The sequence below is a fragment of the Syngnathus floridae genome, chromosome 8 (genome assembly GCF_059516105.1).
Source record: "Syngnathus floridae isolate MCC-2025c chromosome 8, RoL_Sflo_1.0, whole genome shotgun sequence".
NCBI classification, from domain to species: Eukaryota; Metazoa; Chordata; class Actinopteri; order Syngnathiformes; family Syngnathidae; genus Syngnathus; species Syngnathus floridae.
Genome location: NC_142420.1, coordinates 5,420,875 through 5,439,832, shown reverse-complemented (window position 1 = coordinate 5,439,832; position 18,958 = coordinate 5,420,875). Strand labels below are relative to the sequence as shown.

General features: G+C 42.5%; 2 protein-coding genes across 6 annotated transcripts in view; one reads left to right on the top strand and one right to left on the bottom strand.

The window, feature by feature from the left end:
* The window catches only part of pikfyve (phosphoinositide kinase, FYVE finger containing), a 15,179-nt gene extending 12,136 nt beyond the window's left edge, over positions 1–3,043 (top strand). For 2 of the 3 annotated variants that reach the window (XM_088383615.1, XM_088383613.1), the window contains 11 exons: positions 2–122; positions 222–317; positions 382–462; positions 540–628; positions 699–758; positions 834–1,010; positions 1,096–1,199; positions 1,271–1,399; positions 1,593–1,854; positions 1,911–1,985; positions 2,120–3,043. In XM_088383615.1, the coding sequence (XP_088239741.1) occupies positions 2–122; positions 222–317; positions 382–462; positions 540–628; positions 699–758; positions 834–1,010; positions 1,096–1,199; positions 1,271–1,399; positions 1,593–1,854; positions 1,911–1,985; positions 2,120–2,235 (1,310 nt within the window). In that variant the 3' untranslated portion in view covers positions 2,236–3,043. The remainder of the gene's footprint in view (position 1; positions 123–221; positions 318–381; positions 463–539; positions 629–698; positions 759–833; positions 1,011–1,095; positions 1,200–1,270; positions 1,400–1,592; positions 1,855–1,910; positions 1,986–2,119) is intronic. The other variant, XM_088383614.1, reaches the window with a different exon arrangement.
* ankrd44 (ankyrin repeat domain 44) lies at positions 2,893–18,958 on the bottom strand. Of its 3 annotated transcripts, none has more exons than XM_088383618.1 (29): positions 18,476–18,958; positions 17,948–18,360; positions 15,160–15,243; positions 14,832–14,910; positions 14,681–14,751; positions 13,480–13,680; positions 13,172–13,259; positions 12,643–12,785; positions 12,354–12,566; positions 12,101–12,179; positions 11,510–11,624; positions 11,353–11,435; positions 10,668–10,731; positions 10,323–10,391; positions 9,942–10,082; positions 9,471–9,536; positions 9,180–9,291; positions 9,043–9,114; positions 8,265–8,466; positions 8,100–8,187; positions 7,919–8,036; positions 7,580–7,802; positions 7,427–7,514; positions 7,080–7,163; positions 6,786–6,931; positions 6,624–6,706; positions 6,377–6,459; positions 6,205–6,296; positions 2,893–5,511 (listed from the first exon to the last, which is right to left on the bottom strand). In XM_088383618.1, exons 2-29 carry the CDS (start codon positions 17,972–17,974, stop codon positions 5,246–5,248), a joined length of 3,180 nt encoding a protein of 1,059 aa, XP_088239744.1. In that variant the 5' UTR covers positions 17,975–18,360; positions 18,476–18,958; the 3' UTR covers positions 2,893–5,245. The 3 variants fall into 3 exon arrangements, with proteins under 3 accessions (XP_088239744.1, XP_088239747.1, XP_088239745.1); XM_088383621.1 differs by having other exon boundaries at positions 2,893–5,414; positions 18,476–18,953; XM_088383619.1 differs by lacking the exon at positions 18,476–18,958 and having other exon boundaries at positions 17,948–18,421.

Below are 18,958 nucleotides of genomic sequence, written 5' to 3'. Positions count from 1 at the left end.
GATGTGTTTGATGGACACTTGCTGGGTTCCACTGACAGTCAGGTGAAGGAGAAGTCCACCATGAAGGCCATTTTGGCCAATTTTCTACCGGGTAACAGCTACAACTCTATTCCCTTCCCGTTGTGAGTATTGCAGTCGCCACTTGGCGCCACAAAACACATTCTCATTTTATTTGCAACATATATACATTTTGAAGTATGACATCACTTCCTGTGTTGCAGTGACCCAGACAAGCATTACCTGATGTACGAACATGAACGGGTTCCCATCGCTGTGTGTGAGAAGGAGCCAAGCTCCATTATCGCCTTTGCACTCAGGTGACCACTCTTAAAGTTTTTTTTTTTTTTACTTACATATATTGAAGTAAATTTCTGTCCACAGCTGCAAGGAATACAAAACGGCATTGGATGATTTGTCCAAGGCGTCCAACGCAGGAGCGGACGAGGTGTCACAAGCCAACAGGTTCATCCCGTCTGCTGTTATATAAAAAACAGTACAATAATAATAGTAGTATAATAGTAGTAATAACTTGTGTCAAGTAGCGGCGAGAGCCGGGCCAAGGGAAGCCCCGCCAGGCTCGGCGAGTCATCCGTGCAGAGTCGGAGCATCACAGAAGCTGACCCGCCCAGTGAGTGTTGATGTCTGCATGCATTCACCATCCGCCATTTGCTGATGATGTCATCTTTGCTCACCTGCAGAGGACGCTGATGTGGCTGACAAACAAAAGAAGCAATCGCAGAATCCACACATTGAGCTCCGTAAGTTTTGTGTTTTTATTTTATCCCCCCCTATTCCGACCTATAAAAATGGTTATTCCCGCTCCCCCCGTTTAGAGTTCTCAGACGCCAACGCCAAGTTCTACTGTCGCATCTACTACGCTGATGAGTTCCACAGGATGAGGGAAGAGATCTTGGAGAGTGCCGAGGAAGATTTTGTCCGCTCGCTGTCCCACTGCGTCAACTGGCAGGCACGTGGCGGAAAGTCTGGAGCTGTTTTCTATGCCACTGAAGGTCAGACCACTGATTTTAAAAAAAAAATTCTAATCTGGGATGCATATTCTTTGAGATTAGAACATTTTACTCATCTGGATTTCAGATGACCGCTTCATCCTGAAGCAGATGCCAAGACTGGAAGTCCAATCCTTCCTGGACTTTGCTCCTCACTACTTTACCTACATCACGGGAGCTGTGCAACAAAAAGTGTGCAAAATAAAAACCGGCATACACTGTACGTGTCTCCTCCGGATTGACGCCATACATTTGTGTCACAGAGGCCGACTGCTCTGGCAAAGATTCTCGGCGTTTACCGCATCGGTTACAAGAACTCTCAGAACAACACTGAGAAGAAACTGGACCTGCTTGTGATGGAAAACCTTTTTTATGGACGCAAGATGGCTCAGGTAAGAACATTTATGTCCTGAAAAAGGTTCTTTCAGTTCTTTTCCTGAATGGGGAAAACATTTAACAAGCATGTGACTTCACTGAGCGTTCAAATAGTTGAACGTTCTGAGGATCTTCAAACAGGAAGTCAAGTTCTTGTTTTAGTGCAGAATAAATGAATGGGAAGCACCACGTCTTCTCTGCCCCTGCCAGGTTTTCGACCTGAAGGGCTCGCTGCGAAACCGCAACGTGAAGACGGACTCGGGCAAGGAGAGCTGCGAGGTGGTGCTGCTGGATGAGAACCTGCTCAAGCTCATCTACGACAACCCATTGTACATCCGCTCGCATTGCAAGTCGGTGCTGCGCGCCGCCATTCACAGCGACGCCTACTTCCTGTCAAGCCATCTCATCATTGACTACTCACTACTGGTGGGACGCGACGATGCCACTGATCAGCTGGTGGTCGGGATCATCGGTAAGGAATGCTCGAGGCATTTTTGTCGCAATCTCAGGTTTTGTCCTCTTTCACAGATTACATCAGGACTTTCACGTGGGATAAAAGGCTGGAGATGGTCGTTAAATCAACTGGGATTCTGGGAGGTCAAGGTAGGGCTCGCTTTGCTCACTCAGACCCTGGAAACCTTACTTGCATGATCAGCTGTCATTAAATAATTTATTAGCTAATTCCAAATGGTTCAGATAGTTTTTGAAACAACCGTATTTATATTGTCTTTCTGCAGGGAAGATGCCCACAGTGGTGTCGCCCGAGCTGTACCGCGCCCGCTTCTGCGAGGCCATGGACAAGTACTTCCTCATGGTGCCTGATCACTGGACTGGATTGGGTGTCAACTGCTGAGCGGGACACATGCAAGAAAACCTGGTCCAACACTTAACGCAGGCTGGAATTTTTAAAAAAAATTGTTTTCACTGACAAGCGTGTCACCATTCCATACAACACAAACCATATTCCTTCATATTTTTTAAGAAGTGCACTGCTGTGGAGATGCACTTATTATTTTATCTTGTGGACCCACGTTGACGCTGTCATTTAGTTTGCTACTGTAATTTAAAGTTTGAATATGTACAGAGATTATGTAACTATTAAAATATTATTAACATTGATCTTTAAATACGTATTATTGTTTTGCATCAGTATTTACATACATTTGGGCACTGCTTGGCAAACTATGGCCTGAGGAACAGACGCTCAACCCCATTTGTGAATCTATCATTTAGATTTAGTGCTTTGTAATATTTATTTCTAAAACATTTTTCCCTTAAAATTTATTTCAAATGTAATATATTAATTTAACACGATTTATAATTTATTAAATAATTAGTTAAGAAATTTTAATTATAAATGTAGTTTAAAAAACTATTAGTTGAATTTTTTTTTTTATTTATCCATTTTAATGGATTTATAGTCAATAATACAATAAAAGTCTTTTTTTCCATGTTGCCCAAATATGCTTCTATTTATTTTTAGTCTACAACTCAAGAAAAGGCCAAAAAGAAAACTGCGGCACATTTATTTTTTCCAAATGTACAATTGCTATATAAAAACACTGAAGTGTGGTCATACTGCATCAGGAACTGCTCATCTTGGGATGACAATTGTCATGACTCTTGGAGCTCATCTTTGTATTAAAACTACATGACCTTCACCTCTGCTTGTATTATGCATTAAATTAGATTCAAACAGGTTGTGTTCAGATGGCCGAGAGTCATACAAAGCTTTACAAATCAACATTATATAAAACAGCAGTACCAATGTGGGCAGTTTCGTCTTTAACTTGCCACAAACTCGATGACCAACAAATATTTGCATTGGATCGTAGCCCAGAAAAAAGTACATTGCATTGAAAATTTGATTCAAACTGAATGTCACTGTCAAATGAAAGTTGAGTAAATTGTTTCTTCACAATACACACTGATGAAAAACGCAGCACATTTGGAGCTACTTCTACAGTCATGACTAAATGTCATGTTTCTGTTCAAATCTCCAAGGAAGGAACATTTGGTTTATTCTAGTTTTTTTTTTTTTTTTTAATTATCAGATTAATGCTTGCCTTTGAGAGACAAGCAACAAAACCAAGTCTGTTAGTGGTCTTCGCTGAAACAATGTACAAAAACATACAAGTATCATATTCAGATTTTCCAAGAAGGAAATATAAGAAACAAATTTTCGAGGGAGCATTGAAAAGCCACACTGAAAAGGGGGAAAAAAAATTGTAAAATTACCAAATGCAGGATTTCCGCTTTGAAGATTAAAATTGGATTCCTATAAAATTCTTTAATTAAAATCAACATTTTTGTTTTCTCTCAAGTCAATAGGTTTTTAGATCCCGTGGGTGATTCAATTGAAAAATTGGTGATTTAAAAAAAATACACCGACGTCAAGGCACTGCACACATTTGATGGCACATTGCTGGTAGGTAGTCAAACAGAGGTTTCACATTGAAGTGCTGGCAGTTTGTGTACCATTGTGTCAATACAAATCTATTTATAAATAATGAATAGAGGAATAACCCTGTCAGGCGAACATGCATGATCAAGGGGAATGTTTTTAGGCAAAATATTTGTCTTCTTTCAAGAGGCTAATCTCGGGCTACCCTGATTCACAAAAGTCGGCATGCAGAAGGAGTGAGAAATTGTGCAGACATTTGGGGAATCTTTCCTACATAACTACTCACCATTTTGTGCTTCAGGTAACAAAGAATAAATAAAACCAACGTACACACATTGCGATATTCTCGCAAAAACTTTTTTTGTGAAATTATGACTTTTTTTTGCGGGATAATCATCTGCTTATAATTTTAGGCCAGTATTATAAAATCATGGAATGATTCAACTTCAGTCTCACCAATGTTTATGTATTTTCTTGTGATTTCTGACTTTTTTTTTTTTTTTGGTGATTTTACTAATTCATGCTAATGAAATAACTATCAAAACTTATATTTATTTTTATAAAATTAAGATTTTTTGTATTAAAACTTGGGTGAATTTTTAATTCACAATATAAAGTTTTTGTAAAATTATGGCATTATGGTTTCAAATGTAAATTACTAATATTACAAGTGTTTTAAATATAATATACAGTTTTTCATTACTTTGAAGTTATGGACCATTCAACTTCATTATAGCAATTTTTTTACTTTCTTATAACTTCCAACATTGTCATGAAATTGCGCAATACTTCTTGGACTGCAAATATTCTTGTAAAATTTTCTTGTATTTCAATTTTATCCTAGTTAAATTACAGCTTATAATACAACTGTCTTAAAATGACTATCCTCTCCAATTGGTTTTCTGTGAAACTAGGACATACTAGTATTTATTTTACAATTTTATGAAATTTTAATTTCCTCACATTATGACTTTTTGTAAAGTTGCACCTTAAAATTTTTAGCAATATCTTCTGTTTTCATTAAATTGCAGCAATTTTTAAGACCTGTGTTTCGGTTAACGAGGTGACTAAGTATTTTTTTTCTAATAACATTAATTCACAGACCCAGTGCGTATACCACATCTTTCTCCAGTGATTAAGTTACATTATAATATTATTATTGTGTAAATGCTGCTTATTCAGTACATGAAATCAAAATATCAATAAAGATGACTAAAATGACTAAACTTTTGGCTTTGCTTCGTACCAAATAAACGGTTAAAAATGGCTTCTTGTTCTTGTTTGTTAAGATTGAAAAGTCTGAGTCGAGTCACCCCGCCACCCAGAGGCCGAGTACCAAGGTCGATTTGGATTTGAGCACCCATGAGTACAAAGAAGAAACAATAAAACATGCAAATGACCCGCATCAATTCCTTCTTGAAAAGATGGCATAGAGAGCAATTCTGGCGACCAGAAAGGTTCAGAAAGTTTCTGAATCCTCAGAGTCGTTCTCTGTGGTCCCCTCACTGGAGGGTCCTGAGGGGTTCCTGGTGCCACGCGGGCCCCGGGGGACGGCGGCTACGCCAGGGTCTTTGTGCGCCTTGGGGGGCAGCATCCTTAGCAGGGCGCCAGGGGAGGGGGCACCAGAGCTGCAAGGGGAGCAGAAAGGCATCATGGTAGCCAGAATGAGCGCCAAGCAGTCGGCCACCTCGCGGCTGGGCGCGCAAGCCAGAGCGGGGGTCAAACCTGCGGTACAGAGACAGAAGGGGGGCAAAGGGGTGGGGGGACAAAATGGCCGGGAAGCGGAAATGGCAAAGCGGGAGACAAAAGGATGGCGCGGCATTCGTGTTAGTGTTTCAGCAGCGCCTGAACACACAAAAGGGAGAGGCTGCATAGTTCAGGCATGCAAATGATGGACTAAAGTATTCGGACACACCTCTTAATTAATCGATCGGTCTCCATTGCTCATGTGTCCTACTTTGTGCTAGAAAGGTTTTGCACAAAGGACGATTTATATGAGCATGGATGAGTTTGGTGTGGAAGAAAAAGCCAAACAACTTTTGTCCATATAGTATGCAACACTGCACACACTGTCAACGCCAAAGAAGCAAATAGGCAGCTTCAAGTAGACTGACAAGGAAGTTTCCAGCAACAGCTCATGCTTAATAATTTCACGTGTATATGGCTATGTGTGTATATTTATATAGTACATATATAAAATATAATATGAAATCATACATTATGAATATTCCCTTTCATCTCTACTTCTTTGAGTGAAACATTTCAATTTAATTTCTAACCATTCCTAAGAGCTGAGTGGGAACCCCCGATTTAAGAAAAAGAAATAAATGCATAGAATATAAAGTAAACAGGGATGGGAAACTTGCATGCATGCATCAAGGCAGCTGCGTCTTTTGGAGCCAGCCAAGTTCATCCTACCGTTCTCGTCCACTGTCTGAATGTTGGCTCCTCGGGTCAGCAGCTGTTGGACTGCCTGTTTGAGTCCACTGCGAGCTGCCAAGTGGAGAGGCCTAGCGGGACATGAGGTCGTCAAAGGTAGCATCAATCATGCGAGCGGCTGTTTTTCCGATTCCCGTCACAAGGAACTCACGTTTGCAGCGCTGCGTTTGTGGCGTTTATTTGCGCTGAGTCGGACAACTTCTCCAAAATGAGCAGGACGCATTCTTCCTTTCCCTGGAGGTCATCAAATATGAGAATTGATAACCGTACAGAGCTGCCAATAATATCATTTGTCCTGATTGGTTGTTCCTGCTAAAGCTTTATTAATAATGCTAGTAACTAATAATCACACAATTAGACAACAATGCTGTTTTTTGTTTGTACTTGTGGACACTTACATTTTTACATGCTAAATGCAGAGCAGTGTTGCTGTCTTTATCAGTATAATGGAGACAGCTGCAGGCGCTGTTCAGTAGAACCTCTGGACAGGACACACACACAAAACAAATCAACACACACGTGGTTTGGTCAACACATCAAACATGACGGATTGTGTCTACCAAGGGCCCCGACACGGCCTTTTTCGGCCGCCATCATTAGTGCCGTGCGACCCGATTGGTCTGTGGCATCAAGTGGCGCGTCGTGTGAAAGGAGAAGCTGGACACAATCGACGTGACCAGAGAAAGCTGCCGCGTGGAGGGGGGTCCTGAAGAAGAAAAGCCCATTGAAATGAATTGAAATGCAATTAATCTGTTCCAGCATCTCCCAATTTTCTTTTTTTGTGGTTATGTGTTTTCCATAAAGAAAAATTCTCAGCAAAACCTCAGGACTAGAGAAAAAAAAAACATGAGCACCTGTCCTTAGCATCCTTGCAGCCGGTGATGTCTGATCCCATTGCCTCCAGCAGCAATGATGCACAGGCCTCATGGTTGTTTACCCTGTTCAAAATGTGCAAACTCATTGAGATTTGCCTCATGGAAAACATTATGGAAAAAAATATTGCTCATACAGTGAACCCCCGCATATTTATCTACAGTCCAGCAATTGAAATTCCACCTAGTATTTATTTATTATTTAATTCCCCTCCCTCACATTTGCTGTTTTTGTGCACAAGCCATGTTATTTAAAGAGTAATGCAATCAAAATGTATCAAATAATATTGATAATAATGATGATAGTTGTATTATTACGTTGCACTTACACAGCACAGTGCAGGGGCGTGAAAGGGTTCCCGTCAATGCAGCGGCAACCTTTCTGCTCCAGTAGAACCTCCACGCATCCCTCGTGACCTAATCACACACGCGCATTGAAATCACCGGACTCCTTCCGGTCGCATAGTCATCCCAACACCAACCATGGTAGCAGGCCCAGTGCAGCGGCGTATAACCGTGGTGGTCTCTGAGTGGAGGTAGCGAGTCGAGTTCCGGGCAGGTCATGCTGAGCAGCTCGCTCAGCCAGGAGGCGTGGCCTCTTGCCGCCGCCAGGTGAATGGCGGTGCGACCCTGAGCGTCGCCCAATAATATGGATGCTTCCTGCTCCAGCAGGCACTGGACACACTCCTCCTGGCCACATAGCAGCTGCAAAGATTGGTTAAAAAGTCATCCCTACGATAGTTAAAGTTACTCTACATCATCCAGCATTTTAAATCGGCTGACTGACTGATTCCAAGTTTGAAGCCACCTGTATTACTCACCCCAAGGTGCAGCGCGGTCAAGCCGTGCTTGTCGGCCATGTTGACGTCGACTTCCCGTTCAAGCAACAGCGACACGGCGTCGACGTGACCCCCCGCCACAGCGAGCATCAGAGGTGTCCTGTACGCATACACAGTATGCAAATATGTGTGTGTGCACATGTGTGTGTGTGCAATGACTCACTGTCCCTGACAGTCAGCAGCGTCAGCGAGAGCCGCGCTGTCCGATTCGTCCAGTAGGAGGCGCAAACATGTCGTGTGACCGTTCATCACTGCAGAGCCAGATGTGAGAAAATGTTAGCATGCAGTGAGCTCAAAGTTGAATTACAACTTGAAACATTGACCCCACCTGACAGGTGTACAGGGGTGCGCCTGTGCCGCATGTCGCAAGTGCGCGGTGACGCCCCCTGACTGAGGAGGATGTGAACGCAGTCGGCGTGACCCCGCAGCGCCGCCATGGCCAAGGGGGTGCGGCCGGCTTCGTCCACTCGGTCCACCTCCCTCTCGCCCTGGAGCAGCACCTCAAGGGCCTGAGCGTGGCCGTGGTATGCCTACGCACAACCAAAACAACTCATGATTAACTTACTGATGATTGATTGACTGATTGATTGACTTTTTACAGTTATCGCTGTTTGGCCCATCCCCAGTATTTTCTATGCATCTGTGCTTGCAATTTTTGTGTGTCTTCAAATTTGTCAATATGTTCTGCAAAATTTAAACATGTTTCAAACATATGGGAGTCAATATCACAAATTTTCAATTGCAAGTGGTTCAGCTACAGTTCATTGTAGCGGCTCTGCACCTGAAGTAATCACTGCCCAAGTGCGTCCATCACTTTAGAGTTTTACTTTAAATACCTTACAATAAGAATTTATAACTTTTTTTTTTTTTTATCAAACAGTAAGTAAACAGGGAATCTTATTCGCAAGATTGAAATAAATCATTTATATTTCTCGGAAAGTAGTTTTTACTTAACGAGAGGTTATTTGATTTAGCAGGAAAGTAAATAAGATTCTTTTTTTAATTACCAGTACAACTGTATGAATTTGTATTTATTTCTCATGATGTAAAAAAGAAGTCAAGCGAGTAAGTAAACAGAAAGTGGCTCTGTATATATTTAGACTCACAGCGAGGTGCAGGGGGCTCCTGGCGTTGGGTGATTCAAGGTCGTCATGGTAACCGTCATCTCTGTCCAGTAGCTGCGAGTTGACATGTTGTCAGTGCATCGAACCTGTGTCCAACTAAACGTTGTGTGCGTACTGACCAGCTCTAGGCAGTGTTTGTGTCCGTAGGCTGCAGCATAGTGAACAGGACTGTATCCTTGTTTGTCTTTAAGCGAGGCCGTCGCTCCACTCTGAAGCAGGAACTCCAGACATCTGCAAAACAGGATGGGGCAACAATCACATCCATGAAGAAAGGAAAATGAGGCATCCATTTGAGGCCATGATTGTGGAAACTCTGTAAAGTTGTTGTTGATGCAAAAAACTTAATCCTCTAGTAGTGCCATTAAACAAAACATTTGAAAAAAGAGAAAAAGGAAAAAAAACAGACTCACAATGCTGCCTCTCTCTCCCTCTCTGCCTGGACTCCTTCACTCTCAGGCTCCAGAGCGACACGTCGCCTGAAAGACATTTGCCACCCATTTTAATTTGTATCAATTTTGAAATGTGATGCTGGGAAACATTCTGTTGATGCAATTTATAGTGTGTCAAGCATGTTGGATGTGAAAAATCTGCCCCATATTAAGTGTTTATATGTTGCACTGACTTCCCAGATTTCCATAAATGGCCGAAAAGCCACAGTGGCTCTCGTTTAGGAAAAGTTAGGTGGAACATTCTTCTCGGGGGCTGGTATGACCTCAGGAATTCAAGTAATACGAGATCTGTGTCTATGGTTTTGGCTACCACTTAATATATATTACTGCCACCTACAGGTCTGGAGTAGAACACTACATATTTAATCATAGATTGGATCTTAAATGAGATGGCACAGGGGTAACGAATTAAGTCTCCAGTTGTTCAATTACCTTTTGTCCAGGTCCGAAGCTGCAGCGTAATGGAGGGCGGAGCGCCCCCACTTGTCAGTGGCATTGATTGCAGTCCCACAAACCACCAGCGTCTCCAGACACTGATAATGGCGGCTCGCGGCGGCATAGTGAAGGGAAGTCCTGAGGGAGACAAGTTGAAAACAACAAAATATGGTCACAGCTGGACTCAAAGGAATGCAAACCTCATGCATTTGCATTTTGTGTACACACAAAGGTTATAGTTATTTAGGATTTGTAAAAAGACTTTTAATATTTATTATGCAGTTTTCAGTTTGCAAACGCTTGATTTTATCTTTATAACAAAGTGCAATAAGTCCTATCAGGGATGAGTAACACCATGATAAACATAAAATAATCCACCTGCCGCAATTGTCTCTCCTGTTGTGGTCACCGCCGCTCGTCAGGAGGAGCTTGACACACTCCACGTTGCTGCACTCAAATAAGCAACACAAGCGTCACCAGGCAAAATAACACATTCATTTTGAACACATTTTTTCAATACTTAAAGAGGAACTCATGTCTATGTTATCTGCTAAATATATCTTTTTTATTCAAATAAAAATACATTTATTTATACCTGCACCAAACAGGTTTTTTCTCGAAATAGTTAACATTCTAAATCCAGTATAGCATTGATTTGTGTTCTGTTGGGCAACAATTTTCAAAATTATCAGAAAATGGACATTTTCCTAATTCGGCGCTCACCCTCCAGCGGCGGCAGCGTGCAGGCACGTCCTTCCCTGACTGTCAGGTGTGTCGATCTGAAAGCCTGCACACAGGACCGAGTCGTTACACATTATACTAAACCTCCGGCCTGAAGAGGGCGCCAGGGAGAGGGAAGTGAGCGGGGAGGACAAACAGCAGCAGACCCCGCAACGAGAGAAGGACAGGAAGCGGTCGGGAAGGGGACAGGAAGAGGCAGGACAAAGAGAGACAGAGAAAGAGAGACAGGCATTAGTGAGACAGGTGGTGAGGAAACGGGTTAGGCTTGAGTGTATTTGGGTGCAGGAAAACTTAAATTAAGCACAAAGACACAACAATAGCTGCTTCTTAACCATGCATAAACACATTGACACATTTTTTTTATATGGCGTGCTTTGATACATTTTGACAATTTCAATTCCCTGATTGCTGGGGGGGAAATTATAGGCGGAGTATTCTTGAAATTCTTGAGTTAGTTTGACTTAGAAAGTGAAATATTTTGGAATAGAATACAGTTATATGATATGAAGCAATAATTGTTGTTTCTGGCATTTGGTTACACTTTTTTTTTCTGCACCGCCATTGTGCAATGGATCCACACTATTTACATCTTTGCATTCATGCGTGTGTATCCATGTCAATTGAAACAATATTGTAAACATGTATGTTGAGTCATATCGCACACTACCTGAGGAGAGCAGCTTGCGGCAGCAGTCCGAGTGGGCGTTCAAGGCGGCCATATGCAGAGGGAACATCCCGTGGACGCCTCGCCTTTCAGAAAGCGGATAAACATCGGTCACCATGGCGGAATTTTTTTCTTTTTGTCAGCCGGGACACTATGATACCTGGTACAATCGGCTCCGCTGGTGATGAGGGTGTTGATGAGCAGCTCGTGGCCATAGCGTGCGGCGACGTGCAGCGGCGTGTTGCCGTCCTTGTCCACGCTGTCGATCTCTCCGCCTGACACAAAACGCCTGACGTCAGCGAAGATCGAATTTCACATTTGAAATGTCTGTTGTGAACCCCTATATGCCGGAGGGTGTAATACAATATGTATGCTATGTATATGTGTGTTGCTGCTCCAAGTGTGCAAGGAGATTGTTTGGAATGACCGTACCATGTCTGCTGTTTTGTATTAAACAAGCAAATTTGCGTTAAATTTTATGGTTTATTTAAATGTACAGTGTTTTTTTTTTATTTTATTTTATTTTTTTTATTATTAAAGTGTGAAAAATGGTCAGATAAGAGTTTCTAAACAGTCTTCTTGGAGTCACGTTAGCTTTGATTCGATTTTATATCGATGTTCATCAAAATGGACGAATGGGAAATATCTTTTGGACATCAAATACTGTGACAAACACGGCAAATTTGAACACGATCCAAATTAAATACAACCTGTGTTCTGGGCAGAAAAAGACATGGAGCGGATGACTCACCATTCTGGATCAGAGTCTGAGAGCGAGTAAAGCGACCATGCACTGCTGTCATGTGGAGAGGACTTTTCCCATCTCGACTCTGCAGAAAGGAAAGAATCCTATCATCAAATAATAATAATAATAATAATAATAACACATTCTTAAATGCTAAGTTATGAATGACAGAAATCTAAAGAGAAAAAGATTGGAAAAAAATAATAATTTTTAAGGCACAAAAAATAAAAATGTAAAACAAGCTGCTCATTGGTCGTACCTGCACGTTGACATCGGCGCCGTTGTTGACCAGGAATTCCAAACAGAGCGCTCCGTGCGTGGAAGCGGCGGCAAAGTGCAGCGGCGTAAAGCCTTTGTTGTTGGGCTGGCTGACGTTGGCACCGTAGTCAATGAGCTCGCTGACGACAGCGTCCTGACCGTTGAAACACGCCACGTGCAGCGGCGTGTTGCCAAAGGCATTGGACTCGTCGATCTATCCGTGACAAAAGATGAGCAGAGGTTATTTAGGCCGAGCTGACGACGAGAGACACCGAAAGAGCAGTTGGTACCTCCACGGATAAGTTGAGAAGATGCTTGACCACCGCCATCTGTCCACTAGATGCCGCCGTATGCAGCGGCGTGTACCCTCGCTTGTCCTTACAGCAAAGCTCCGCCCCCTGACTCACCAGTAAAGACACCACGTCCAAATGACCTGCAGGAAACATGACAGATGACCACAAACAGTGCCAGGAGCGGACTTCTCTTCTGTTGCAAGCTTGTTTCATTTGTTTGCAGGCATAACAGCTAAATGCTGCATCACCGTGTTTACTCTGAGCTCTGGGCTCTGCTAATAAAACCGAGTCTGAGGACCTCAGGCGATTTACCATTAGCATTTCTTTAATGCATTTAGGACATAAAGCATCGAATCATGTATCAACCACTAGCAGAACAGGAAAAACAAAATGCGACAGTGTATCTCAACAATTGACTACAACATAGTAATCAATCTTCTCAATTATCTGCCAATAAGTATAATGTATGTAATTCAAAACAAATCTACACCTGATCATTAATGTTTGATCATTTAAAGGTCTTTACCCATAAAGGCGGCCCAGTGCAGCGCTCGCCCATCCTTCTTGTCAAAAGCATTGATGTTGGCTCCTTTGGCAAGAAGGAGGTTCACCATCTGAAACGAAATTATAAAATGATGATTACAGTGAAGCCTCAAGTTATGAACTTAATTGGTTCTGTGATCCCATTTGTAAACTGAGACTTTCATAAATCGAAATATTTCCCAGTGAAACGAATGGAAATGAAATGAATCCGTTTGACACAACATCAACAAGAGCATGCATATGAATGGCTAAAGAACCAAAGAATAAAAACAGATCAGGTCTGCACAGTACCTCTGTGTGGCCATTGAGGGCGGCGTGGTGCAAGGCAGTTCGCCCGCCACGGTCCGAAACGTTTACGCTGCTCAACAGTGGGATTATGATTTCTGCGCAGCGCAGGGCGTTGTTGGCGGCGGCTACGTGGAGCGGCGTCTGCCAGTTCTTGTCGCGGGCGTTGACGTCGGCCGAGTGGCGGATCAACACTCGCACCGCCTCCTGGAGGGAAAACGTCCGCAGGTTATAATTGATTTTTTTTTTTTTTTTTTGGGGTGTGTGACCCATGAGTTGGAATTATACATAATCTGGATTCTTAATATGGGTTGCTTTTCTGTGACCTGTTGTCATTTGTTGTGTATAACTTATGTTTAGTCATTCACTCATGTATTTCAAGTATGTAAGGCTTGGAGCTCTCTTTCCCAAATAAAAGAGTTATGTCTAAGGTCAAGTTGGAGCCACAGTCACCTTGCTAGCACAGATAAAGTTGTGTGCTACATCAGATAAGGTAAGAAAACAAATAATTGAATGCTTAGTTCTGCGTGTCACTCAAACAAAAATTGCCTCGAAGACAAAAGTGGCTTTGGCCAAGGTAACAATATATTTGTTGCATTCCAAACTGTCCCCTCACAGTCAAAATAATGGGAAACTTGGAAACGGGCACTTTTTATTTTGCCCACTAGGTGGATGACAGATTATTCAAAAATCCTGGTGATCTACTTTCTTATGAATAGAATTGAATTCCATTATTTTTTTTTAATGTCAAGACAACAATGCATGTTAGCTACTTGTCAACATGTTTGAGTACATAATAAATAGATCAGAATATGAAATCTGCAAATTCAGCAGAGCAGAAAAACCCTGCAATATAATATAATATAATATATCTAATATGTACAATAAAAGACAGGAGCAATAAAAGTGAAGAGTTTAATTATTTGCTTATTTATAATTCTTTATGATGATGATGCCTCCCTGCACGTTCCTTGTTTAATGCACCAAACATGTGCATATCAAATTTTATCTACCCGTCCATGCTTGCAGTTAATTAGCTATGTCAATATACTGTCGTTGATGCACACTTCTTGTTTGGATTCACATCTACATCATCATTGCCACCGCCCCGACTGGTTGCACTCGTTTCTCACTTCACAGGTGCACCGCGATACATTGCTTGGAGGGGGGGTTGAGGCCTCAAAGTATTTTGCGTGGCGGTAGTTACCTCACTGCGAGACGCCACAGCCCGATGGAGGGGGGTGAGCCACATGTTGTCTTTGGCGTTGACGCGGGCACCTGCACGTACGTATGTACGGATAACGATGAGAGGAGGAAGTGAGATGGAGGCGAGGAGTTAAAGGAATGTGCTTTCTTACCGGAGAGGATAAGGAGTTCTGTGATTTCGGCATCGCGAAGGAAGGCCGCGGCGTGAAGCGGAGTGCGCTTCTCAGCATCCTGAGGCAGGGAGACGAATGCCAGTCAAGAAACAATACATTTATCTTGGTCTGTGTATTGTTCTCTTCGATGAGCACAAACACATGCCACTGCAGCTCCATGCATGCACAAGTTCTAATAATCACAATTTCTCAAATTTTGTATCTGGGGGAATTTCGTGGGATCGCCAGACTGTTCAATGGGCTTGTTCTTGGTCTAGCCCAGTTAAACTAGATGCTATAATCGTCAATGGCATCAGAGTATTCTCACCAGAGCGTTGATATCTTCAGACTTGTATATGAGCATTCGGATCTCCTCCGGATCGCCGTTGAAGATGGCCTGGATGAGAGGCGGCTGCGGAAACGACAAATAACGGAGGCACGTTAATGTGATCGAAAGAGAGAGCGTGACGCTGACTGTGAAAACACGAGCTGTGCCATGTGTGACCTTGCAGGACATCGAAAATGTCCTTCGCCACTACAACAGTGGGCCTGTCAAGTAGGGAATATTTGCAATGAGACACATTTTTGTCAATCAAGATTGTGTGCATGTACGTGCGTGCGTGTCACGGGGGCCTTTGTCCCTGAAGCCCCTATTTTCGTTCCTGGATGTCAGACGTGAAGTAAATAGAGTCTGGTGGCACTGCAATGCTCCTTTTGTGTCATTATCAGCATGCTCGTGACACACACGTATGACCAAACGGAACCATCACGATGTCAGCAAGTCTTCATTATGAGTTCTGCTTAGTGAGCCTCAAAAAGATTGTGAAATGCACGTTGCTTCTTTTGTTTTTCAGGGTACCGGTAATTGGAATACATCTCATCATAACTCATTGGAATCATACTGCATAAAAACAAACAACTCTGACAAATCAGGGGAGTTTTGCTCAAGAGTTGAATCCCTGCAACTCATATGAATGTTAACTGCTGACCCGAAGGCAGCAAATATGCTCTTGCAGTCGCATTTTACTTCCTGCCAAGCTTCCTGTTCGCTCGCCTTGGCCTTCTGAGAAACGACAGAGAGGAAGCGCAGAGGAGCGTTTTACTTCTGCTTTCAAACTCACCAACAAAATGCTTCCTCTTCTTCGCACTTTGTTTTACCGAGTCTATCCTTAATGCCATTTTAAAACAAAGCGCCTCGACCCCAACTCGCCCCCAGCCTCTCTACAGCTCCCGGGCCAACGACTTCCTGAGTTTCCTGCTGTATTCCCAATTATGGGAGCTTGCTGGGAACAATTGACCTTGACTTTTTTGAATGTGGATCATCCTATAATTTAAGGAATATCTCTGTCTGGCTAACAATAAAACCACGAGAGAATCTCTTCAGCTGAAGTATCCAGTTATCAGACATTGCAATGCTGTCTGGGGAAAAAAAACAGGAAATCCCACTTTGAAGTTACTATACAAAAAGAAAAAAAAAGTTATTTCTGCCGTGCTGCAGAAGGATGATGCTGCACCACGTCAGGAATTTCTGCTATTGCGGAAACACAAGCCCAAAGCCTGTGAGGAATTACACCCAGCGGCCACTTCATTAGGTACACCAGGAGCTGTCTTTTTATTCATGTATGTCTGATTATTTTCAGTTTACGTGTAGGCCATTGTTGAGTTTTTATTATTTGCATTTATTAAAATGTGGTCATCCATATACTTTTTGTCCATTCTTAGTCAATTGTTTATTTTTATTTATTTTCACCACTTTTTATAATGTGCCAATACAAATACTTTTGCTCATACTTGTTTATTCAATACTAGTTATTAGAAATCTGCATGTCAAATTACTTTTGGCCATTGCTGATTTCTAATTTTCTGGAATCCTTTTCTTTTTTTTCAAGACAATCACCATCAAGATAAAATATTAGAAACTGCACTCTCAGTATGATGCAGAAATGTCATCTGCAAGTGCAAAGATAACAGTTGTGTAAATGTTATTCGAAGATGCAAGTGTAGCCAATTATGTACAGCAGGCATTAGATGTATATAGAAAGGTGTAAAGTGAGAAGGCTGTGTGTAGCATAAGTAACTTGCTGGTTGTGGATTGTGCATTTCTTGTTTTATGCAAGCAGCACTTGGCTTAGGGTAAAAACTGTGACAGCAGATATTTAACATAGCTATAAGACCTGTTGTGCAATGCTTGGGTGCCTCGAGCTATTCATCTGGAGTGCACAATCACGTTTGAAAGACTTTTTTTTGCTGAGGTGTTAAGGTGCTTAAGTGCTTACAAGTGCTAAAGAGAATCATGTGATGAAGTACTGAAAACAAACCTCACACATGTCTCAGGGGCTTTATTGAGCATATAATGGATTTATAATTTTGTTTTGCAAAACACAATGATAAAATGGTGTGCATCTGGTTTTCAGATATAAGGAAGTAGGGCTGAAGAATCGACTCCAAATCGCAATGTAGATGAATGCAATTTTTAAATCACAAAGGCTGAATTTTTTTTTTTAAATAACTTTCATTTGGGTCAGTCGGTAGTCTTTATATATGTGCATTATTTATTTATTTATTTATTCATATGTTTAGTGCTTATGAAGTGCATTTCAACCTTTCCACAATATCGTTTCATGAAAAGAAAATATCTCGCTAAATATTGCGATACTGTCTATATTTCGAATTGGATTGGAACTCACAAAATATTTGTTAAATGCATTTAAATATATTTTTAACTATGCTTGAAGACGGATCATGTTTGGGTCTGATTTGTGAATATTGAGCGACACAATTTTACATGGTGTAAGAAAAGGTCATTATTGAAAATGTTGGTTTGGATGTTTAAGTATTAATCTGGTTAGGTGATTTGGTTGGTTTGGTTAATATGCTTCTCATGCAATGGACAAATCAGGACATGAATGCCTCCACTTTCCATCAGCCTCTTGCAATTCGGCTGCAGAATGCTTGTTAAAATTTGATAATGGTGGTAATTTCCTCCACGCTCATTCAGCGCCGAATTGTTAGAAATACAATTGAGGTCAGAAACGTGTTGCGGTTGCGTGTGAAAGTGCACCACGGAACTCGCAAGATGCGGGCATGCTAAAGCTAGCGTTGGCTAACGGTTCTACCTGGTCCGCAAGTTTGAGAACAGCCATCTCTGCCTCGGCTCCGGCGGCTCATCCAAGCGCGCCGACAGCCCTGCAATCTCGGGGAGATGCCAGCTGCAAGGCCCGCTCCTCCTCCTCCGCCTCCTCCTCCTCCTCGATGCGTCTCCCGGGTTGACGGTGATGGAAAAAGGCCGAGCCCGGTGCAAGCCACCGCCGAGGCCCGGCGCGGGCTGCTGCCGCTGCTGCTACCGGAACGCTCGTTCCTTCCACCAAGCAGGAACAGTGAACAATCCACATGGAGGGCGGAGGGTTCGGGAGTGTGTGCCCGGAGAAGCTCGCTCCTCCCCAGCGTGCAGAAGGCACAAGGCGGTCAGGCGAGTTGAGTCAAGCCGGAGGAAGGATAAGGCAGGAAGTTGGAGGCTGTCTCTTGCTTCCTGCGCTTAGATGCACAAGAGGCTCCCTCAGCATCAACAAACCCAATGCACGCGCGCACGCATACAAACACGCGTGCGCGCACACAAACACGCGCACACACGCGCGCGCACATACTTCACTGCTGCCACCAACCGGCGAGAAACGGAACTTAATAGAGAAAACACGCATCCGCGTATTGACAAATTTGTGGAAATGTTTCCAATATTTAAAATAGCTTTAACCTCTTCTTTTTGTGGGGAACTCATTTCCACAACAAAGTAAAATAACGGTTGTGATAATTACATCACGTCAAAATTAAAATAAGAAAATATTACATTTCACGCCTTTGCTTATTGGACATGTTTCGCCACTATTTTTCTGCTACGTAAAGCCGACGGAGACAAACTTAGTGAACGATGTTTCTCAACGCACAATGACGAGAGTCTGTGTAAAAGTTGCAATGCACTTCGTCACCACGAGATGGCAGGTGTTTTACCCCGTGTAGCTTTAATTGACTAAAAGCTTCTTTGCATGATTTTAATTGCCCGCAGGGATCAATCAAGTATTCGCCTCAATACGCAATTGTAAAGAGCATTAGTCCTATTTTTTATCACGCCA

Excerpts from the sequence above, each read along its gene's own strand:
- ankrd44 (XM_088383618.1), bottom strand. The coding sequence starts at position 17,974 with ATGGCTGTTCTCAAACTTGCGGACCAG. Across the intron at positions 11,625-12,100 it reads TCAGACTCTGATCCAGAATG|GCGGAGAGATCGACAGCGTG; the intron begins GTGAGTCATCCG and ends GTTTTGTGTCAG. Across the intron at positions 9,292-9,470 it reads AGGGAGAGAGAGGCAGCATT|ATGTCTGGAGTTCCTGCTTC; the intron begins GTGAGTCTGTTT and ends CCTGTTTTGCAG.